Source organism: Pinus tabuliformis, chromosome J (genome assembly GCF_031772625.1).
Source record: "Pinus tabuliformis cultivar Carrire ecotype Pingquan chromosome J, CPIR1, whole genome shotgun sequence".
Classification (NCBI taxonomy): domain Eukaryota; kingdom Viridiplantae; phylum Streptophyta; class Pinopsida; order Pinales; family Pinaceae; genus Pinus; species Pinus tabuliformis.
In genome coordinates, this window is record NC_142295.1 from 624,830,946 (window position 1) to 624,856,423 (window position 25,478).

The following is a 25,478-nucleotide window of genomic DNA, read 5'->3' on the forward strand; positions in this document are numbered from 1 at the left end:
TAATCAATCCATAGTGATGTATTTGTCACAAAAATCCCTTGTGAAATCCGTAAGTAATTCATGCAACTATATTGATGTATATAGTGCGATCTTTTCCATAATAAATCAAATAAATACCAATAGGAAGCCACCATATATCCATCTGTAGTAAGAAAATTAAACTGACAAGTAGAAATTAATAAAATGATAGATCAGTACCATCTTTTGTATTATTTAGTGTCTTTACTTGCTCGATAGATTTACTCAATCATTCATACCACTCACATAGAGTCTTTAATTGATTGCTAACAAATCAAGGTCAAATGTTATAAATGATCATAACTATGTCACAATCAATATGTTTAATTAATGTGTTCCACAATGACCATGAAGAAAAAGTATTATAAATTATTCTTCTATTACTATTATTCCATGCTAAGTCAACTTGATGTCTACCACATCAAAGGAAAATTATGAAAAGGTAATCTACTTTACCTATTATTCCACATAAGTTGCAAGTGATGTGTGCCACATCAAAGAATATTATATGAATGTGGAAACAATCCATTTATGTTACTTGTGATTTCCATTTTCACAGGATTTTCTTAGTGTCAATGTTGTCTTGTCTTCGTTTATGGCTGGCCACAACATTCCAATGCTCAATAGAATTAATCCTTTTATGATACTTATTGGCAAAGATTATCAATGTCTCAGTTGAGTCATTGTTGATCTAGTGCCACTAAGTTTCCATATGCAATGAGAAAATTAAAGTTACAAGTAGAAATTAATCAACTCGTAGATTGATACATATTTAGAACTATGAGACACATTTTTTACTTGTTGGTAACGATTATCCATGTCCCGGTCAAATCATTTTTTTCACCACGTAATTTCTTCTATGTATTTGCAAAGTGCATTTGCTAGTTTGTATGGATTCAATTGTTGATCTAAGATTTTTTTTTTAATATAAACTATTCATAAAATCTTTATGATTTTTATGGTCTTTTATTTTAATTTAGCTATATTTAAACTAAGTGGTAGGGACTAGCTACAATGTAGCACTTGTTTTGGAATTGTTTTTATTATGAATATAAAATTGTTCATATATTTTTTAGTTCTCATATATACATATATACATATATATATATATATATATATATACAGAGAGAGAGAGAGAGAAATGATTAGGTTGATGCAAAAAAACCTGGAGAGAAATACCATTTTCCAACCGATGCATATTCAACAAGAGAGAACATGGAAAAACACCTGCGACCTTCTTCTAAAAACCTATTGTAAACATACAATCTGATATATATATGTATATACATATATATTTTAGTTTAAGGAAGAGAAAAACCAACACCTTTTTATTAAAGAAAAATAGTGTTTACATATGTCAAATAGAACACAGTTCCCCAAAAAATTGTCAAGAAAAAACATGTTGTCCAAATTTACATTTATATCAAAAACAACTTCCATATGTGCGACAAAATTTTTATTCTCATCCCAGTACCCCCAAAGAAATATATCCTCTTTATCATATGTCAATAATAATAGTACATAGTTATGTGCAAAGAACAATACTGGTATAGCCATAGCCATTATCATGCTTTTACCTATTGTACCATTTAATATAGATCATGATATCCCAAAAATATTTAGAAGTATAGAGAACAGAAATTAACCCGAGAGAAAAATATAAGAAGGCCACGTCAACTATGCCATAGGAATTTTTGCCACACCATGTAATTTGTCATTTTTGAATTATTTGTAGTTGAATCTAAGAGCTATATAGAAACTATAAATCTGACAGAAATAGCCTCCCAAAAAGGCAACTTTACAAAAAGCAACAATTCCTCAAGTAGGGGGGTCAATTGACATTTTGTCTAACGGGGCTCCAAAACTACCATTGCCTAAACTTTACTAGTCTTCTTCATTCTGCTAAGCTTTGAGATCAACAATCTAGTGACTTAATGCTTCATTCTCATATTCTTTACACATGTTTTGAGTTGTTTCAATTCGTCCATGAGGAATTGAATTAAGTTATAAAGTTGTTGGATATGTTGATGGAGATCATCATCTATTGCATGCCTGGAAACCAAAGGGTGAGTACAAGATTCATAGATATTGGAACCTCTTGGTGTTGTAGGGGTGGAGCCAAAATGGTCCATGTGTCTTGTTTCACTGAGGAAGGGGCACCAAGTCAAGGAGTGCAAGCTTCTGCAAAAAAGAAAAGAAAAAAAGAGTGGGATTACAATTGCAAACATAAGGGAGGGGAAACTTGAAAAGCAGAGAGTGGAAAGAGAGGAGGACTATGTAGGAGAAGGAGACGGGGGAGACTAAGAAAGCGTAGATTTCCAAGGAAGGCACTAAATTATCCACTCTAGAGAGCTTCGAACATGTCAGAAACGAACATCTATCTAATTGAGGAAGCCCAGTGCTCCAAAGGGAGAATTTAAATTAGAGCATAGAAGGATAATAAAGGTTTGTTGCTTCTCTTTTAGCTAAGATTCAAACTAAGAGGCCACTGTACATTAAAAAAAAAGAATTGTAACATTAAAAAGATCTAGGGAAGCCCATACCACTTAAGAGAAGATCACTGAATTTGAAAATTGAGATGCCATGTAGCTCTTTTCTACCAACAAACTCCATTGATTTACCTCCTTCCTTTTGAGGAGCCACACGAACTAGAGAAACCCGACTCAGAGCTGAAATATAATTTTTTTAGGAATGATGAGGAATAATTTCACATCATAGAGAGGACAAGGCAAGGAGGAAACCTGAATTCCTTCACCCCTGTTAGTGCCTAGATTTACCTTAGGCTGAAAAGGTAGGATCCAGGGCCAACATCAAACCACGCTCAGCCTCATAGGTAGCCCTACGAGGACAGGAGAGGGCTCTCTCCGGGTCAATCTCAGCGAAAAATTAATCGATGAGGCTTGAGATGACTGAAATTAAAACTAATTTTAGGCTAGGTATGAAGTACAAGGCTTTGATTTGATTTTTTGGGGGTTTTGTTGGAATCAAGGGGAAAGCAAATTTTAGGGTGCGAGGATTGAGGCTCAGTTCTGTAGAGATATCGATGGGGCAAGGTAGGCAATCGTTTTGGCACTTAAATTTTAATGAGATGGATGGAAAAGATAGGTGAGGTGTTGAAGAGGGCAAGGGCAATCATGAATCCTCCTCAGACAGTTGAAAACATCAAACAACTACAACAAACCTCAAGTAGAGTATTGCACTTTCAATGAATTCTACTTACACTCTTGTTTGCTTAGTTCAGAAGAAATAAGATAGATGATGACATACATTAACAAAATTCACAATTACAAAGAGAAGCACTGTACCAATACAAACTGCCACATGAATCCCAAAGAGTGTTGCGATTCCTGGTCTCAATTCCTTAGCCAAATACTGAAAGTGAATGTACAATGAAGCTTAAGGCTTTCTCAAGAGTCCCACCATGCTAATGACTGAAAAACAACATAATATAGACAAACATAGCTCATCCTTGCCTCTAGGGGTCGAGATCATGAGTTTAGGAGTTGATCCAACTGGTTCTAAATTGAGAACTACAAACTAGGCAAAGATAACAACATGCCTCCAAAAACAAGGAATTGATCCATTCAGTTTGAAACAACCTCTAAACTGATGAATCTACCTCTACAAGTGAAAATCCAACATATTTACATCACAATACATCAAATTTCACCAAATTACATCATAAATTTTCCATTGGGAAAGTGAAAAAGTCAAACTAGGCGAAACTGGGCGAAAAACAGAGCAAAACTTGGTCAAACTGGCAATTTTTCCTCTATGGGTAGCGCCTGTTTGGAACCACTTTTGGAGGCCTTCCCGATGTCCAAATGAGCTTCAGGTGTGATTCCTAGAACGGTCTGCCTGTCTACTTTCCAACCCAAGTGGAATTTTTCAATTTGACCTCCATTTCCCCCTCCAAAATTCCATTCTCCCAACACTACTTCCTGTGTGTCAAAATAGGGGCAATGAGGTCACTTTTTGAGTGTTTTTTGACCTTTTGAGGGCTCAAAACCTGCCCAAATTTCTTGGCCATAGGTAGGAAAGCATAAATTTCCATGGAAAATCCAAAAATGCAAATTTTTTGTAATTTAGAGCCCTCTATAAAAGCGAGTGCCACGTGGCACGGCGCATAGGGAGGAAAACTCTGTTTTTTGTGCCAAAAATTTACAAAAATGAAAAAATTGCTCCAAATTTCTTGAAATTTAGGCTGAGTCTTCTCTATTAAGTTCTTTGATGGGCCAAGGAAGCCTCAACCAAGATTTGAAGTCCTTCATCCTCTTTTTTCCTTTTTGATGCCCTCTTTAGCTTTGCTTTCTAATTCTTGATTCTTGCTTTGCACACCAAGTTCCAGGACAAATAATGATATGACAAGTTTCTGAGCATATTCTTCTCATTGATGGCCTTCTCTAGTTTCCTCTCCAAGTGGATGTTGGCTCTTTCAAGCCATGACTCCCTATCTGCATTGATCTCTTTCTCCAATGAAGTGAACTCAATCCTCCTCCTTCGGGCATTTTGGCGGTTTTGCTGAATGTTTTGTAACTCCATCACCACCTGCTGATCTTCAAGCTACTTGTTCCTTTTCTCCAAACACTGTATAGTCCATTGGGCTCTATCCAAGTTGGTGGACAAGGCATCAATGTCCGCCTGCTACTCCTTGATGATCTGTCTAAGATTTGCACTTTGCGGGCCCATGTCAGTATCATCACCCTCAATGAGGATGAAATCAGTCTCTTGCTCACCTGATGGTCCTTTCTCCTATAGATGCCTCTTGCCTCGGTCCTGAACCTGCTGTGCTAATGGAGGAAACGAGGCCCCTTCCACCCCGGGTAGAGATAACACTCGCTTCGTTGCTGCAAACAAATTTCTAGTGCCCCTCTGATATGTGATGAATACCGACACACTAGTGGTCTCATGGCCCTCATACTGATGAGAAGGTCCGCCTATCTCATGCTTAACCTCTGATGGTCCCTGTGAAGCTGTGAAAAAATCACGTGAGATGAAGTCATCCCAAGTGATGCCCTGTAAACCAAGTTGATGAACAACCACAATCTTGATGAGAGAAAAATGATAAACACTGTTAAGTTGCTGCTAAGGGGTCTTGTGCTGCACAAGGGTGGTCATCCTTTCTATGTTTCGGCATATGAAATAAGGAATGTTCATCATCCGCACCCGAGTGAAATGCATCAGTAGCCTGATGTGATAAGCATACAAGCGGGAGAACTGGCCCTCATAGGTGAAATACTTCATGATGAGTTTCATTGAAGGAGCATACTCATCCTTGAGAAACCGAAAAGGAAACACTCTCTTAAGCTGCCTTATAAAACCAGGTTTGATGTATGGTTCATAGTCTTGCCGATCAATCTTCTGTCTCTTGTTCCATGGTTCTCCAATGTTTGGTATGCCGGTTGCCAATGAAATGGATTCTGGTGTTAATGTGAAAGTAACACCAGCAAGAGTGGCTTGATCACCATGCAAATGCAACACAAATAAGCGAGCCAACTCACGATGAAACTGAATATGAGCAACCTTCTCACAAAATTCATAACATGATTGATGCTGGAAACAAAAGAGGGCAAGAGGGCAGGCTTGCAACTCGGTAAGAGTGGTAGGTTCTTCTCTGATATGTTTGCCACCTCTATGAGGTCTCCTGGGTGCATGTCCCTCCGTGGGTGAGTCACTTTGGGTCTCCTCTTCATAATCATATGAAGGATCTGATGCCATAACTGCTGGTGGACAAACTACTTTGAAGAAATAGGTGCTGATATGTCAAATTGTCTTGGACTGCCTTTGAAGATTATTTAACCTCTGGTGCCAAGGCAAAACAATGAAACAAGGGACTGTTAGGAGAGGGAAAAATAGTGGGAATTTTTGGGACTGTTGGGATAAATTTAGATAGGGAAAATATGGAATGTTTGGGAGGTTTTGTATAAGGTTAGGGTTTGGGATTTTATAATAGGAAATTTGGGAAAGGGAACTTGGGATAGGGGATTAGTGAGTTTAGGGGATAGGGGAACTTAGGGAACCATGAAAACAGGGAAAAATGGGGAAAGGGAATGATGGAGGGAAGATGAACTTGGTAGGAAAAAAGTTGATCAAACCCTAGGCAGCAATTTTTGTTTGAGGAATTTGTAATGGTAGGGTTTGATCATTTGTTTAAACATTCACCACATCAACCATCTAAACATCAGCACCAAACTTGGATAAACAACAGAGGTTAAGCTCAACCTACTTGGAGTGCAAATGTAATGAGACACTTAGAGGGGAATAACCCACCTATCAGTCTATGAAAGAGATCGATCATAGGATTGATAAAATTCAACGTTTCTCGTCCAAGCAGTTGTTTACGATTTAGGTGGAATGTTTGTTGGTCCATAGGAGCTAGGTGGAATGTTTGTTGGTCCATGTCAAGAAGGTGTGTCGTAATATTATACCTATCCTCCTCCATAAAACAAGAATTCCATGTTTCTAAAGACAAAATCTATTTCATGTTTATTTGAAAGGAATTACAATTGCCACTCTCCTTTGCATGAAAAAATAGAAACAAAAATATTAATTTTTGAGCACAAATTTGAAGGTATTGCTATTGCTTTCATGTCCCACCTATTCTTTTTATTTTTAATAATATTTTATGCATCATGTCTTAAAAGTTGTTTTCTACATGGATAGGCTAGGCTTACATGAAACAACTAAAATAACAACTTTTACAGAAAAATGTTGATGGAAGATATCCATTAGGAGTTGAGAAGTATAGGTCAATATCTCTAACATGTTAACCAAAAGATTAGGAAATTTTAGGGTAAGACCAAAACTACATGATCAAATTTAATGGGTTACCCAAGTGGATATGAATAGTTCGATCATCTATGCTTCATTGTGTACATTAAATAGTATCATGACTAAGCATGACCTTATGGTTCAAAGTCAAAATACTCTAGTGCTTTTATTCAATCTTTACAGTTTGAAGAGTAGTCGCTCTCAGAGTCTCGAAATATTGAAAATGTGTTTTTGTTACACAACGTTGATAGTTTGTAAGTAAATTATATTTCATTAACCTTTTGGATTCACTTTACTTTCTGGTACAAGTTCAACCCCTGATCGGTGTCTAGAGTGACAACTGCCAATCCAAATATGGAAGAAGGCATCCTTTTATTCTTGTAGGGTCTCTCATGATTTGTTTTGCAGTGAGTATTGATGAATCTAAATATTATAACAAGTGCAGTAGGCAGCATTAGTCCCTGTCGGATTTGAAATCCTAGAGGTCTGAAATCAAAATCTAAATGTTTCTTTGTTTAAAGATAAGTTTAAAACATGTTTAAAGATAAGTTTGATCATGCATTTATGCCAGCAAGGAGGGAACATTTTTATCAGTGGTATGAAGGTACCTCCATGCAAGAATATCTCAAAATATAAAAGGGTGAAGCATTAGTTTATGAAATACAACCCAATTGCGTCCATGTATGGAAAAGGGTTGATTTTATGCAATGAAGAATAGCAAGAAAAGCCTTTTACGAGATGGGAAAAATGTGCAAAGCACAAACTTCTTTTTCATGAGGAAAAAGAGATTCAATGGCCACCAATATTTTTGGTATTGTTTGACTTGTCTACCTTAGTGATTTCACATATAATAATTTCTAATGCATTCCTAGGCTAAGTGTAGGGTTTTAGCCTTGATATTATTGTTTTACTGTTGAAAATTTTGAGTTCACAGATAATAGTTTCTAATGCATTCCTAGGCCAAGTGTAGGGTTTTAGCCTAGATATTATTGTTTTACTATTGAAAATTTTGAGCCTAGAACTTTATATAATAGAGGCTTATGCTTGAATGATAATAGGTATATTTGCCACAAGAAATAAACGGTGTGTGACTTTTGCATCCTTGTAAATTGAATGTTGAATATTATGACTTCAACACATTGCAATGGCATATCCACAATTGAATTTAAAACAAAAAGAAGTGACTCAGAATAGTACTCCCAGGGTCAAATATAAATGCCATCTCTATTGCCAAGCATTTTATGAGTAAACTCATACAGTTTAGCTTCATCGAGTCAAGCCAAAATTTTCAACATTGCTTGATGTCATGATAGGATTCTAGCATCCTTTTAGTAAACTAAACATAAATTTCTTAAAAGAATGCACAATGTTAATACCATACATTTAATGACAAAGTAATTAATATTGTATGTGCTTAGATATATGCACTTCTAAATTATTCGAATTATACAATATATGTTCTTTGAATCGAATAATAATATTATATCTGATAAAAGGTTGAAGACCAAACGAAACTGCCAAAGTGGCAACTGGATCCATATCCAAACCATTATTGACATGCCATTAAAAAATACTAATAATTATCAAATATACATGTGCAATAGAAGATTGTATAAATCTCATTGCAACCACAACATATAGCTCAAAGAAGAGGTAGATAATCTAAGTACAATAGAATAGATGGAGTTGAATCAAAATATACAGGAAGCTGAAAAGCAACTGGAAAAAGTGAAGGGTGACACAACAAAGTTCATATGGCTTGAAGATTCCAATTTTATACTATGGAATTCCTTGCAGCATGTGCTAGAGGTTCAAGAAAGAGAGAATAATATCAATGATTTAGCAAGCCATGTTTCGTACAAGTAAAAGAGCATGAACACACTATCGAACATTGCCAAAGCATCTAACATTGCCCAAATGACTGAACTTAATAAATATATTATGATTTCTCCTGAAGAACAACAAAAAATAATAATTAAAGTGGCCTATACTCGTGTAGAGAATGGACTATTGTTAGCATTGATTGATCAAACAACATTATAGTGTTTTTACTATTACTCCTCATTCCATATGGAATATACAAAAAGTGGAGAGATTGTCCACTGAATAAGAGACATAATTAGTGTGAATTTATTGTAACTAATTCTGAATAAGAAACGGTAAGGCATGCAATTTTAGTTAGGGTAGTAAGGGAGGAAAAAACTTTTTCCCTAAACATTTTAGGAAAATTAGAAACTTTAAAAATTTGGAATGATTAGGAGAAATAAGAGATATTTACGGGGTAAGGCGTTCCCTCTGGAATCAACACCCCCAGCTGCTACCGTGGACGATTATGGACCATCGATTATCTATGTTAGACGATAGAAGCATCTTCTACCGTCAGATTAACCAGCAACTATACATACCTCCACGTGGTTACTAACTCCGGCGAAGATCGATACAGTTACATGGACGCTCCTTCTGCTCTGTATCCTGCAGAGCCCGTGGCCACCATTCCTTATTTCCACGTCGCTTACACATGCCATGACCTCCCCTGGGCGGTAATGAAACCGAAACTGGTACCTCGTGAATCAGCCATATGGGGTCCCAGACAGTGCTCGCTCCTTCTGAATTCAGGTTCTTGCAACCCTTGGAAACTCGCTCCTTCTGAATTCAGGTTCTTGCAACCCCTGGAAAGGCGGGTAGAGAAGCTTCACGGCGATGGCAGTGCAGGAAATAGTAACATGGAGGACGGCCTTCTCAGCTCCCCACCTTGTGCCATGCAGCGCCAGGTGAGCGTTGCAGCCGGGGAAGTCTTGATCAAGTCTGGAGAGACATTCACAAAGAAGATTTATCTTACCGGGAAATATGCGTGACCAGGAGATCGAAAATCTGTAAGCATCCATCCCCATATCCACTATTAGCCCGATATCTTCCTGCACAACGTATTCAAATATGATTATTACCCTACACACATTCCTTCTTACAGCAGGGTTTTATTGGGAGGTTGGAAATTTGACCCTGTAACGATGATAGTGGTCGACTGCAATGTCTGCATTGCTGGAATCCAGTATACTCCCTGTAAAAGCAATGGTGTTCACATGATTTTAAATGGTTTATACTGTTTGCACCAAAAAAGGGATTAAAAGGGACTAAGATCACAGCTTGCTCTTGGAAACCAATACCAATTTTATGAGAATAGGTATCCCATACACTGGGTCCTCTCCCATCTTCTTCTACTGCACCCTCGTACTGCAAAGTGGCACATTAGCATAAATGGCTCAGCATCAGAATATTCATACAAGGCGAAAAGGTAGAGTTCCAATGAAAATTTTGAACCTGGAATGCTGAGGAGGCCGTGCCAAATACAAATCCAGGGGGAAATTCTTTCTGCTAAAATCTACTGTCGACTTTGGATTACATTTGGATTCCGATCTGTGCAGTATATTGCACAGAAGAACACTCACAACAACAAAGAAAAGAGAAGCAGCGCTCATCTTTGACATCTGCAAAATTCCAAGATGGTACAGCTGATATTCTCAATTTAATCAAGATACATGTAAAGGTTTAAGTCTATTTAACCTGAATTTAACTCCATTGTAAATTTTGAAAATATTTTGAAATTTAGAAGTATTCCAACTGAATTATTTGAATTTTGAGAAATATCATTATAGCCTAATTTGAATTTATAATATTTTTATTTTTATTTAAATGGTAAATTTCTAAAATATCCCTGAATTCTAACCTGCAGATATGAGATAGACCAATAAATCTACACTTTGATGTATTTAACTATCGTCCATGGCCTTTGTGTTGGCCAGTAAACGCTTTGTTACATCCAAAGACATCCTCGATCTGACTCAGATCCCTGGTTTTACGCTTGCTTTTGAGTCTATTTTGTTATCAATACTTGGAGTTTCAGGAATTAACATGCGTCTGACTGTTTGATATGAAATGACATCTAGGTGAAGGAAACAACATTTGTGTGAATGTTTGATATTAATGAAAACAATGTGTCTGCTCATATTTTTAGGCCTTGCCTTTCACAGTGCACAGATTGCATGAGTTGGTTTCCTCCCAACCGACTTCTAATTCGGTGCCTCATCACGCAGAACTAACCACCCATTGGTTACAAACCAGATTATTTCTGGGGGCTTTAACATGCAAGTGGCCTTGGCAATTTTCAAATGCATGACCACGGCAACATAACTTACATAAAATCATATCCGCGTATCGATGCCATTTGACTATAAGTGGCACATGCGTCTCGGGCACTTCGTGCGATGTCAAGCACGTTATTTTCCCCAACAGTATTGGACCATAGCGATAGGACTCTGGAATCTGAACTGTTTACCTTAACATCACCTCAGATATATTTTATTTCGCTATGTTTCTTAATAATAATAATAATAATAATATCCATTTTTAAGGTCACAGCCAAGGCAGACACCAAATTGGTGTATGAGACCCCCTTGTTTGTGGGACAAGGGACCCACCTCCGCGCAGCGATTTGACTGCTAAGTCTACGAAGGCATACATACTCTACCCCCCTCTGGTTTTGAACCTGTGACCTCTTAGGAGGAAACACATGCTCTTAACCATTAGGCCCACTCAAGCTGGAACTACGAAGTTGCATGAATGTCATGACTAGTGGCATAGGATGGTGGCCCTTGAAGAGCCTTATGTGGATTGCTCTGATGGTGATCCCCTTTTTTATTCCATCTGTTTTTATTCAATTCTATGGTGAGTTTACTTAAAATGATTCTCAGCAATCTATTTCAATACTAAATTTGGTTCAAATTATCAATTTTTACTCTGTTTCTGCTTAAATTAGATAGGTTTCATGACTTTGTGGCAAATTGCAATTAGACATCAAAATTGCCCAAACATGGACTTCATAAAATGCGTATCATAAACTAACGTCTTTGTAACTATTGATGCAGGTGAAGTAACTATTGATGCAGGTGAAGTTGCTAGATTTGGTGCCGGGTATGCTTCTCTTCTTTCACGTTTTTTGATACAATGTGCCTTTTAAGTACGCAAACAATCTGCTTGGATAAATTAACTTCTAGAGAATCAATTTTACATTTCACGTTTTTTTGGAAACAATGTGCCTTTTAAGTACACAAACAATCTCCTTGGATAAATTAACTTCTGGAGAATCAATTTTACATTTGCTGATTTGTAGAAAACTGTTGATGACAAATCCAGGGGTGGGGGTTGGTGATATTTTCACCCAATGTTTCACTAGTTCAATGATATCTAACAAATCCCCGTACAGCAATCACCTACGTCATCAAAATGTTTTTTGCAATTTTAACCTAAATACTACGACTAGATAACCTTTGTCTTCCAAAAGAGAATATGTATATGCTATGCTATTTGTCCATGGTAAATTCAAGATTACATTGGTTACATTTGGGTGATATAGTTTGATCAATCACTAAATGGATATTATGTTTTCTATCTTATAGGCTAAAATTAATTGCTTGTTAAGGAATACTAACCAGGGCCAAAATTTCTCTTTTTTTGTAGGATATTTCTCATCATACAACTTTTCAGTGTGATCAATTTTATCACCGGGGGAATTATTATATTGGGTATTGGAGAAAAATGTCGGTGTCAGATCCGTGTTAACGGGAAGCATCCATACAGTGCTGGGTTTGGGTGTCCACATGGCGGCCCCGGCAGGTACCAGGTTCGAATCGCCGTAATGAAAGGGCTTTAAAGCAGTACCTACCCCGTGTTCGGCCTTTCTCTGCAACTCTCCTAGAAAACGCTCTTGATGAAATGGCTGCCCTCCAAGTGCCAAATCTGGAGTGTTATTGCAGGGGATTAATGATCTGCTGCGCCTCTGCCTTCGAAATACCAACTGCATAACCTGAAAATATGAAGAAAACCCTTGTTCATGCAGCAAAATATTATCGATAGAATAAATTAAGTCGGTTCACGGTTCGTTTGGAAGATAGGATCGAACGAACAGTCGCAGTTATTGGAGGATGGAACGAACAGTCGCCGCTGGCCTTGCTCAATTGGGTCCCAGACAGTGCTCGCTCCTTCTGAATTCAGGTTCTTGCAACCCTTGGAAACTCGCTCCTTCTGAATTCAGGTTCTTGCAACCCCTGGAAAGGCGGGTAGAGAAGCTTCACGGCGATGGCAGTGCAGGAAATAGTAACATGGAGGACGGCCTTCTCAGCTCCCCACCTTGTGCCATGCAGCGCCAGGTGAGCGTTGCAGCCGGGGGAAGTCTTGATCAAGTCTGGAGAGACATTCACAAAGAAGATTTATCTTACCGGGAAATATGCGTGACCAGGAGATCGAAAATCTGTAAGCATCCATCCCCATATCCACTATTAGCCCGATATCTTCCTGCACAACGTATTCAAATATGATTATTACCCTACACACATTCCTTCTTACAGCAGGGTTTTATTGGGAGGTTGGAAATTTGACCCTGTAACGATGATAGTGGTCGACTGCAATGTCTGCATTGCTGGAATCCAGTATACTCCCTGTAAAAGCAATGGTGTTCACATGATTTTAAATGGTTTATACTGTTTGCACCAAAAAAGGGATTAAAAGGGACTAAGATCACAGCTTGCTCTTGGAAACCAATACCAATTTTATGAGAATAGGTATCCCATACACTGGGTCCTCTCCCATCTTCTTCTACTGCACCCTCGTACTGCAAAGTGGCACATTAGCATAAATGGCTCAGCATCAGAATATTCATACAAGGCGAAAAGGTAGAGTTCCAATGAAAATTTTGAACCTGGAATGCTGAGGAGGCCGTGCCAAATACAAATCCAGGGGGGAAATTCTTTCTGCTAAAATCTACTGTCGACTTTGGATTACATTTGGATTCCGATCTGTGCAGTATATTGCACAGAAGAACACTCACAACAACAAAGAAAAGAGAAGCAGCGCTCATCTTTGACATCTGCAAAATTCCAAGATGGTACAGCTGATATTCTCAATTTAATCAAGATACATGTAAAGGTTTAAGTCTATTTAACCTGAATTTAACTCCATTGTAAATTTTGAAAATATTTTGAAATTTAGAAGTATTCCAACTGAATTATTTGAATTTTGAGAAATATCATTATAGCCTAATTTGAATTTATAATATTTTTATTTTTATTTAAATGGTAAATTTCTAAAATATCCCTGAATTCTAACCTGCAGATATGAGATAGACCAATAAATCTACACTTTGATGTATTTAACTATCGTCCATGGCCTTTGTGTTGGCCAGTAAACGCTTTGTTACATCCAAAGACATCCTCGATCTGACTCAGATCCCTGGTTTTACGCTTGCTTTTGAGTCTATTTTGTTATCAATACTTGGAGTTTCAGGAATTAACATGCGTCTGACTGTTTGATATGAAATGACATCTAGGTGAAGGAAACAACATTTGTGTGAATGTTTGATATTAATGAAAACAATGTGTCTGCTCATATTTTTAGGCCTTGCCTTTCACAGTGCACAGATTGCATGAGTTGGTTTCCTCCCAACCGACTTCTAATTCGGTGCCTCATCACGCAGAACTAACCACCCATTGGTTACAAACCAGATTATTTCTGGGGGCTTTAACATGCAAGTGGCCTTGGCAATTTTCAAATGCATGACCACGGCAACATAACTTACATAAAATCATATCCGCGTATCGATGCCATTTGACTATAAGTGGCACATGCGTCTCGGGCACTTCGTGCGATGTCAAGCACGTTATTTTCCCCAACAGTATTGGACCATAGCGATAGGACTCTGGAATCTGAACTGTTTACCTTAACATCACCTCAGATATATTTTATTTCGCTATGTTTCTTAATAATAATAATAATAATAATATCCATTTTTAAGGTCACAGCCAAGGCAGACACCAAATTGGTGTATGAGACCCCCTTGTTTGTGGGACAAGGGACCCACCTCCGCGCAGCGATTTGACTGCTAAGTCTACGAAGGCATACATACTCTACCCCCCTCTGGTTTTGAACCTGTGACCTCTTAGGAGGAAACACATGCTCTTAACCATTAGGCCCACTCAAGCTGGAACTACGAAGTTGCATGAATGTCATGACTCGTGGCATAGGATGGTGGCCCTTGAAGAGCCTTATGTGGATTGCTCTGATGGTGATCCCCTTTTTTATTCCATCTGTTTTTATTCAATTCTATGGTGAGTTTACTTAAAATGATTCTCAGCAATCTATTTCAATACTAAATTTGGTTCAAATTATCAATTTTTACTCTGTTTCTGCTTAAATTAGATAGGTTTCATGACTTTGTGGCAAATTGCAATTAGACATCAAAATTGCCCAAACATGGACTTCATAAAATGCGTATCATAAACTAACGTCTTTGTAACTATTGATGCAGGTGAAGTTGCTAGATTTGGTGCCGGGTATGCTTCTCTTCTTTCACGTTTTTTGATACAATGTGCCTTTTAAGTACGCAAACAATCTGCTTGGATAAATTAACTTCTAGAGAATCAATTTTACATTTCACGTTTTTTTTGGAAACAATGTGCCTTTTAAGTACACAAACAATCTCCTTGGATAAATTAACTTCTGGAGAATCAATTTTACATTTGCTGATTTGTAGAAAACTGTTGATGACAAATCCAGGGGTGGGGGTTGGTGATATTTTCACCCAATGTTTCACTAGTTCAATGATATCTAACAAATCCCCGTACAGCAATCACCTACGTCATCAAAATGTTTTTTGCAATTTTAACCTAAATACTACGACTAGATAACCTTTGTCTTCCAAAAGAGAATATGTATATGCTATGCTATTTGTCCATGGTAAATTCAAGATTACATTGGTTACATTTGGGTGATATAGTTTGATCAATCACTAAATGGATATTATGTTTTCTATCTTATAGGCTAAAATTAATTGCTTGTTAAGGAATACTAACCAGGGCCAAAATTTCTCCTTTTTTGGTAGGATATTTCTCATCATACAACTTTTCAGTGTGATCAATTTTATCACCGGGGGGAATTATTATATTGGGTATTGGAGAAAAATGTTGAACGATGGTACAACTCTTTCCCCTCATGTTCACGGTTTTTTTTCTTTTAACTTCAAGGAAGATGGATATGTTAAAAAATTGAAGTTTGAATTTGGGAGATTTTTTTACCATCAGTTTCATCCAGCTGAAGCCATCCCTAGATTGGACAAAAAATTCCTTTTACAGAGTGGAAAGAAAAGGAAAATTACTGGATGACGAACTGGTATTAATTATGTTAATGGGTAAAATAACCTATAAGGAAATTCAAAAACATAGAAATAGTCGAGATGCAGATAAGGCATATGGCTATTAATAGCTAAATTGAGATTCATTTGGCCATTTATCATTTAGTTCCAATATGTAGATTTGGTTTAGAGTTTGCTTTCTTGGATCTTGTCAAAAATCAGGAGATAACATAATCAAGAACATTTAAGTAGGATTAGAAAAATAAAGCCCTGTCTATCTACAGATATACACACATATTGGCCTCATGACCATATCAACGAATACGAGAAGCATCCTTAGTAAGTGAAGAAAGTGAAGAAAATTTGAGTAATGCAGAAGATGGGCGTTTACTTTGTTACTTGAAATCCCAACTTAAAAATACAGAACTTGCCTTATCTGTTCCACAGCTCAACACAACTCTATATATTGAATTGACATGCCAATGTACTAAATCTGAATTTTATAACTCATGGAAACATCGATTATAATGCATCCAAAAACATATTCAAATTTCCACCTCCCCTGTTTAAAAGCTATTAATCTAAGAGTTTTTTGTTCTTTAATTGAGATCTATTTTCTCCTTATCATGACATTTATTTTATCGCCCAGTTTTCGTATATGGCATAAAATGATGAACAAAGAAAATTTAATTTCACAGAGTCGGATCCTAGTGATTACAATGTCAACGATGGCCTATGTTGCTTCCCTGGCTGGAATCATACTGATGTACATTTGGTATGCTCCAAAAGCATCATGCGTCCTGAACATATTTTTCATCACATGGACACTACTTCTTCTTCAAGTAATGACTAGCATCTCCCTACATTCAAAAGTAAGTTCCAATGACATCATTCACATGTAGTTATTAGTAAGTTGGTGATTCCTTATCACAAGTTGCCAATCAATTATATTCAGGAAAGTGACTGAAATCTAAATATTTGTTATATTATTACATTGCAAATAAATGTTTATTTTTTGCAAGGGAGTGTCGTTTTAAAAGTTGTTGAGATGGAAACTAAAACTAATCACTGACTGTAGGCATCAAACTTATGTTGAATATGCAGGCAATAATATATTCTACAAAGAATTCTGATGTATGTGTTTCCTTTCTCAGCAATGTCCACAGGAATGTGTGATTTAATCTATGAGGACATTAGTGAATGTGTTTTTCGTTGATGCATCCAATTGGGCGTGGACGGTATAGTTTTCTATGAGAAGCCTCTGCTACAATCTGAAGTATAGCATATTTCAAATTCAAATAGTCATCCAAAGTATTGTAAATTTGATGAGAGATTCTTGCATAAGCTTTCACTTAAAAATGCTTGGATGTCTGCGCTGAAACTGTGTGAGTGCTGTTTTTTTGGGGCGGGGGTAAGGAGGGGGATTATATGCACCATGATTGTATAGCACTGAAAATTTAGTCTGGTTCAATTATCCTTTCACAATGAGAAAAGCTAGGAACCATTGTGAGTCCACATTTGGAAATTTTGGTACTCTGTTCCATATTTGCTTAATTTGTTGTACTCTGTGCCTACCGGATTGTGGTCTAGCCCAAGTAGTAAAGTGATTGGTCTTCTATTAAGTTAGATGATGTTGAGTGTAAATTCTGAGTGACTTTTAGTGTAGATGTGCCCCTCACAGCCTTGTATCTTAGCTAAAAATAATCTATAAAAATCATTCTCCAAACTAAAAACAAATAAAATATATACCTCTATATAATCGTGGTACTCTGTAATCCTTATAGGCAATATAAGGCAACCGAAGTGGGGGCATCTGAAAGAGTTGCACAAAGAGATAAAACTATGTGAAGCTGCTCTACTCTATGGAGACGTGAATACCATTTCACTGGGCCAAGGCCTTGAGGTTGGTCATTCAATTGAATATTTTTATATAACAAGATTAATACATTATGACATTGCAAATAAACATTTATTTCTTGCAAGGGAGTGTCATTTTAAAAGTTATTGAGATGGACCCCTCTGTTTTTTTTCTTTTTCCCTAGATTCACTCTTTTTCTCCGCTATTTCTCATCCTTTTTCATAGCCATGTACAAGTGAATTTCCGTCTTCTTGTTTTTTTTTAAAGTTAGAGATTAAGAAATTGAAATTGTTTTTTTTAATGTTCGAGATAAAAAAAAATTGAAATTGTCATAAAAATCTAAAGAATTATAAAGAATTATGAACTATTTATCAAGCTCATTTCTATAATGTCAATTATTTTTGTCTAAAATTTGATAATAAATAAAGATAATGGCCAAAACATAAATCATAAATCATATAATGGTATTAAGCTTTCTGAATAAGCAGAAGATGGGCGTTTACTTTGTTACTTGAAATCCCAACTTAAAAATACAGAACTTGCCTTATCTGTTCCACAACTCAACACAACTCTATATATTGAATTGACATGCCAATGTACTAAATTTGAATTTTATAACTCATGGAAACATCGATTATAATGCATCCAAAAACATATTCAAATTTCCACCTCCCCTGTTTAAAAGCTATTAATCTAAGAGTTTTTTGTTCTTTAATTGAGATCCATTTTCTCCTTATCATGACATTTATTTTATCGCCCAGTTTTCGTATATGGCATAAAACTGATGAACAAAGAAAATTTAATTTCACAGAGTCGGATCCTAGTAATTACAATGTCAACGATGGCCTATGCTGCTTCCCTGGTTGGAATCATACTGATGTACATTTGGTATGCTCCAAAAGCATCATGCGTCCTGAACATATTTTTCATCACATGGACACTACTTCTTCTTCAAGTAATGACTAGCATCTCCCTACATTCAAAAGTAAGTTCCAATGACATAATTCACATGTAGTTATTAGTAAGTTGGTGATTCCTTATCACAAGTTGCCAATCAATTATATTCAGGAAAGTGACTGAAATCTAAATATTTGTTATATTATTACATTGCAAATAAACGTTTATTTTTTGCAAGGGAGTGTCGTTTTAAAAGTTGTTGAGACGGAAACTAATCACTGACTGTAGGCATCAAACTTATGTTGAATATGCAGGCAACAGTATATTCTACAAAGAATTCTGATGTATGTGTTTCCTTTCTCAGCAACGTCCACAGGAATGTGTGATTTCATCTATGAGGACATTAGTGAATGTGTTTTTCGTTGATGCATCCAATTGGGCGTGGACGGTATAGTTTTCTATGAGAAGCCTCTGCTACAATCTGAAGTATAGCAGATTTCAAATTCAAATAGTCATCCAAAGTATTGTAAATTTGATGAGAGATTCTTGCATAAGCTTTCACTTAAAAAGGCTTGGATGTCTGCACTGAAACTGTGTGAGTGTTGTTTTTTTGGGGTGGGGGTAAGGTGGGGGATTATATGCACCATGATTGTATAGCACTGAAAATTTAGTCTGGTTCAATTATCCTTTCACAATTTGAAAAGATAGGAACCATTGTGAGTCCATATTTGGAAATTTTGGTACTCTGTTCCATATTTGCTTAATTTGTTGTACTCTGTGCCTATCGGATTGTGCTCTAGCCCAAGTAGTAAAGTGATTGGTCTTCTATTAAGTTAGATGATGCTGAGTGTAAATTCTGAGTGACTTTTAGTGTAGATGTGCCCCTCACAGCCTTGTATCTTAGCTAAAAATAATCTATAAAAATCATTCTCCAAACTAAAAACAAATAAAATATATACCTCTATAATCGTGGTACTCTGTAATCCTTATAGGCAATATAAGGCAACCGAAGTGGGGGCATCTGAAAGAGTTGCACAAAGAGATAAAACTATGTGAAGCTGCTCTACTCTATGGAGACGTGAATACCATTTCACTGGGCCAAGGCCTTGAGGTTGGTCATTCAATTGAATATTTTTCTATAACAAGATTAATACATTATGACATTGCAAATAAACATTTATTTCTTGCAGGGGAGTGTCATTTTAAAAGCTGTTGAGATGGACCCCTCTGTTTTTTTTTCTTTTTCCCTAGATTCACTCTTTTTCTCCGGTATTTCTCATCCTTTTTCATAGCCATGTACAAGTGAATTTCCGTCTTCTTGTTTTTTTTAAAGTTAGAGATTAAGAAATTGAAATTGTTTTTTTTAAAGTTCGAGATTAAAAAAAATAAATAAATTGAAATTGTCATAAAAATCTAAAGAATTATAAAGAATTATGAACTATTTATCAAGCTCATTTCTATAATGTCAAACATTTTTGTCTAAAATTTGATAATAAATAAAGATAATGGCCAAAACATAAATCATAAATCATATAATGGTATTAAGCTTTCTGAATAAGAAGAGCTCATTGCACCAAAATTCACCATACAACCAACTTTCCCTTTTATCCCATAGTTGGGAATACCTCTTTGTAATTTCTTCCATGTCTACCATAGACATTGCCATCACTTCTACATTAGTGTTCTCTCTAGTTCCTATATTTCTTATTGGACAACCAAAAATTCTTACCTTCTGAAGTGTCTTCAGATCCATATAACTCTCTGGTAATATATTTAATGTTGTACATGCCATTATAGTAAATATTTTAAGTGAAGCCATTGCACCTTTCTCTATTACAGGCAACTCCTTTAATGTAGGTAGCCAAGCAAGAGAAAATGTTTCCAGAAGACGAAATGCTCCTTTGTGACCAGATTCTGTTGGAAACTTACTTACTCTAGGACATTCAATGATCTCCAATTGCCTCAAACCCTTGAGTTTATGTAGATGTGGAAGTTCTTCCAAGAAATGACAACCAACAAATTTAAGATAGCCCAAATATTGAAAGTCATAAAAATTATAATCCATTTTAACCAAGTGAAAGTATTCTAATAATACCAGTCTTCTCAATTTTGACATGTTTCTTATATCGTTGGGTAGAATTTCCAGCTTTATGAGTGACAATGTGAGGGAGTTCATTTGAGTCATCTTTCCCAGTGTGCCCTCACTAATAATTTCCCCATTTTTTTTGTAGTTGTAATGTTTTAAGTTGTGTTAAACTTGCCAAATTGTTGATAGAAGCTGTTTTTTTTCCATCTGGTATCCTTATCTTTCTTCCAAAGAACCTTGCAACCGTAAGTTTCCAAATGCTCCAAAGAGGTAAGCCCTGAGATACTGGGAGGTAGAAATTGCAGATCTCTACATCCCTCCAAGCTTAATTTCCTTAAAGATCTCAGCATATGGATGGCGGACGGTAATTCTTGGATGGCAGAATAGGAAAGATCAAGGATCTCTAGATTTACAAGACTGGTAAAAGATGCAGGTAAAACCTATTGATGGGTATGTGTCTTAAACCCAAATATATTAGCTGCTCCAAACACCCAAAACTCTTTGGCAATGATTTCAATGACGTTCCACTTAAAGAGAACGCCTTAAGGGATATCATACTCCTGACACCCTTGTTGGGATCTTTGTTAAATATGGATTTCCACTGAGAAGCAATGAGCATATTTGTGTAGACGATGTGATTAAGCCAAATGCGGCCCAAACACTCATTTTCATTCACAGCTGTCAAACCATTACCCACACGGCAGTAGAAATTTTCTTCCTCCTCTGCGATTCGGATTGCCATATCACGCAGGGAGTCATGCACCCTGAAACAGAGTACTTGCCCATCAAAGTCTCTCATCATTGGCTCGATCAAACAATGATCTGCTAAAATGTTGAGATAATATCTTCCCAGCTTGAATGGATCATAAGCGGGGCGATGCTCATGTTCCAACGTCTTCTTGGCAAGTAAGCCTTCCCCTATCCATACCTGAATCGCCAACTGGACATGAACGACTGCGTCTTCCAAGATGTTTGCAGCTACACATAAAAAGCACAATTGCAGGTCATCATCCTCATAGCCGAGTGCATCATAACTCAACCTAACAGAATTGTACACACTGTCCACGTTTGGCAGCCTTTGGACAGCCCATTCCCACTGTTGTGGATGAGTACTCCTGGCCATTGCCCTGCCAACCACTTTGATAGCGAGGGGAAGCCCTCTGCACCTTTTACACACAAGCTTGGCTTTTCCCTCTTCTATGTTTGCTGGAAGATTTCCATATAAAAAGCACAATTGCAGGTCAGCATCCTCATAGCCGAGTGCATCATAACTCAACCTAACACAATTGTATACAGTGTCCACGTTTGGCAGCCTTTGGACAACCCATTCCCACTGTTGTGGATGAGTACTTCCGGCCACTACCCTGCCAACCACTTTGATAGCGAGGGGAAGCCCTCTGCACCTTTTACACACAAGCTTGGCTTTTCCCTCTTCTATGTTTGCTGGCAGATTTCCATTATTATATGGAAAAGTGTGACAAGCAAACAACATACAACTCTCATCTTCTGACAAATCCTCCATTGTTATTGTGTATTTATCTGCGACACCTGTTTTTAAGAGTGCAACGCGATCCCTGGAACTAACAATGACTTTGGAGGTGGAGTGGTTCCTTACAGGGCACAGTACACCTAATTCCTCTAACAATTCTGCAACATTCCATCCCCATACATCATCTAAGAACAGAATAAGCCCGGTGCTCTGGTGCACTGTCTGATTCAACCATTGCTTTACCTCTTCTTCGTTCATATTTTCGCCCAAATTTACCTTTTTTTGTGTGGCTATTTGGGTAAGGAGTGCATTTCTAAGACTTTTAAAAGAGGGACTTTGGGAAAGAGTGAGCCAAAGTAATAAACCATCCTTAGAATTACTGCGTACCTTTTGGATATTGAAGAGCGTCTTCAAAAGAAGATTTTTTCCGGAACTTTTCGAGAATCGAAAATGCTTTATCCTGTCCCACTATAAGGGGCTCTTCGATCAATTTCATCTTTACAGAGCCTGTTGGAACAACAGGGCCATGGGAAGTACTTGAAGAAGAATTTCATCTTTGCAAAGCCTGTTGGAACAACAAGGCCATGGGAAGTACTTGAAGAAGAAGAGCTCATTGCACCAAAATTCACCATACAACCAACTTTCCCTTTTATCCCACAATTGGGAATATCTCTTTGTAATTTCTGCCATGTCTACCATAGACATTGCCATCACTTCTACATTAGTGTTCTCTCTAGTTCCTATATTTCTTATTGGACAACCAAAAATTCTTACTTTCTGAAGTGTCTTCAGATCCATATAACTCTCTGGTAATATATTTAATGTTGTACATGCCATTATAGTAAATATTTTAAGTGAAGCCATTGCACCTTTCTCTATTACAGGCAACTCCTTTAATGTAGGTAGCCAAGCAAGAGAAAATGTTTCCAGAAGAGGAAATGCTCCTTTGCGACCAAATTTTGTTGGAAACAAACTTATTCTAGGACATTCAATGATCTCCAATTGCCTCAAACCCTTGAGTTTATGTAGATGTGGAAGTTCTTCCAAGAAATGACAACCAACAAATTTAAGATAGCCCAAATATTGAAAGTCATAAAAATTATAATCCATTTTAACCAAGTGAAAGTATTCTAATAATACCAGTCTTCTCAATTTTGACATGTTTCTTATATCGTTGGGTAGAATTTCCAGCTTTATGAGTGACAATGTGAGGGAGTTCATTTGAGTCATCTTTCCCAGTGTGCCATCACTAATAATTTCCTCATTATTTTGTAGTTGTAATGTTTTAAGTTGTGTTAAACTTGCCAATTTGTTGATAGAAGCTGTTTTTTTTTCATCTGGTATTCTTATCTTTCTTCCAAAAAAGCCTTGCAACCATAAGTTTCCAAATGCTCCAAAGAGGTAAGCCCTGAGATACAGGGAGGTAGAAATTACAGATCTCTACATCCCTCCAAGATTAATTTCCTTAAATATCACAGCATATGGATGGCGGACGGTAATTCTTGGATGGCAGAATAGGAAAGATCAAGGATCTCCAGATTTACAAGACTGGTAAAAGATGCAGGTAACGTATTGATGGGCATGTGTCTTAAACCCAAATATATTAGCTGCTCCAAACACCCAATACTCTTTGGCAATGATTTCAATGACGTCCCACTTAAAGAGAACGCCTTAAGGGAGATCATACTCCTGATCACCCTTGTTGGGATCTTTGTTAAATATGGATTTCCACTGAGAAGCAATGAGCATATCTAGACAATGTGATTAGGGGAAAGAAGTCAATCTGTTCTCACTCAAAAAAATCCGAATGCATCCCAAACACTCATTTTCATTCACAGCTGTCAAACCATTACCCACACGGCAGTAGAAATTTTCTTCCTCCTCTGCGATTCGGATTGCCATATCACGCAGGGAGTCATGCACCCTGAAACAGAGTACTTTCCCATCAAAGTCTCTCATCATTGGCTCGATCAAACAATGATCTGCTAAAATGTTGAGATAATATCTTCCCAGCTCGAATGGATCATAAGCGGGTCGATGCTCATGTTCCAACGTCTTCTTGGCAATTAAGCCTTCCCCTATCCATACCTAAATCGCCAACTGGACATGAACGACTGCGTCTTCCAAGATGCTTGCAACTACACATAAAAAGCACAATTGCAGGTCAGCATCCTCATAGCCGAGTGCATCATAACTCAACCTAACAGAATTGTACACACTGTCCACGTTTGGCAGCCTTTGGACAGCCCATTCTCACTGTTGTGGACGAGTACTCCCGGCCATTGCCCTGCCAACCACTTTGATAGCGAGGGGAAGCCCTCTGCACCTTTTACACACAAGCTTGGCTTTTCCCTCTTCTATGTTTGCTGGCAGATTTCCATATAAACAGCACAATTGCATGTCAGTATCCTCATAGCTGAGTGCATCATAACTCAACCTAACACAATTGTACACATTGTCCACGTTTGGCAGCCTTTGGACAGCCCATTCCCACTGTCGTGGATGAGTACTCCCGGCCATTGCCCTGCCAACCACTTTGATAGCGAGGGGAAGCCCTCTGCACCTTTTACACACAAGCTTGGCTTTTCCCTCTTCTATGTTTGCTGGCAGATTTCCATTATTATATGGAAAAGTGTGACAAGCAAACAACTTCCAACTCTCATCTTCCGACAAGTCCTCCATTGTTATTGTGTATTTATCTGCGACACCTGTTTTTAAGAGTGCAGCGCGAACCCTGGAATTGACAATGACTTTGGAGGTGGAGTGGTTCCTTACAGGGCACAGTACACCTAATTCCTCTAACAATTCTGCAGCATTGCATCCCCATACATCATCTAAGAACAGAATAAGCCCGGTGCTCTGGTGCACTGTCTGATTCAACCATCGCTTTACCTCTTCTTCGTTCATATTTTCGCCCAAATTTACATTTTTTGTGTGGCTATTTGGGTACGGAGTGCATTTCTAAGACTTGTAAAAGAGGGACTTTGGGAAACAGTGAGCCAAAGTAATAAACCATCCTTAGAATTACTGCGTACCTTTTGGCTATTGAAGAGCGTCTTCAAAAGAAGAGTTTTTCCGGATCCACCCTTGTCAACAACACCAACTTTTCGAGAATTGAAAATTCTTTATCCTGTCCCACTATAAGGGGCTCTTCGATCAATTTCATCTTTGCAGAGCCTGT

General features: G+C 37.3%; 1 protein-coding gene across 1 annotated transcript; it reads right to left on the bottom strand.

The window, feature by feature from the left end:
• Positions 1–24,338: 24,338 nt before the first annotated feature.
• Positions 24,339–25,204, bottom strand: LOC149228497 (putative disease resistance protein At5g43730). The gene is made up of 2 exons (XM_089380793.1): positions 24,555–25,204; positions 24,339–24,435 (listed from the first exon to the last, which is right to left on the bottom strand). The coding sequence occupies exons 1-2, from the start codon at positions 25,202–25,204 to the stop codon at positions 24,339–24,341; spliced, it is 747 nt and encodes a 248-aa protein (XP_089236919.1).
• Between the last annotated feature and the right edge of the window lie 274 nt (positions 25,205–25,478).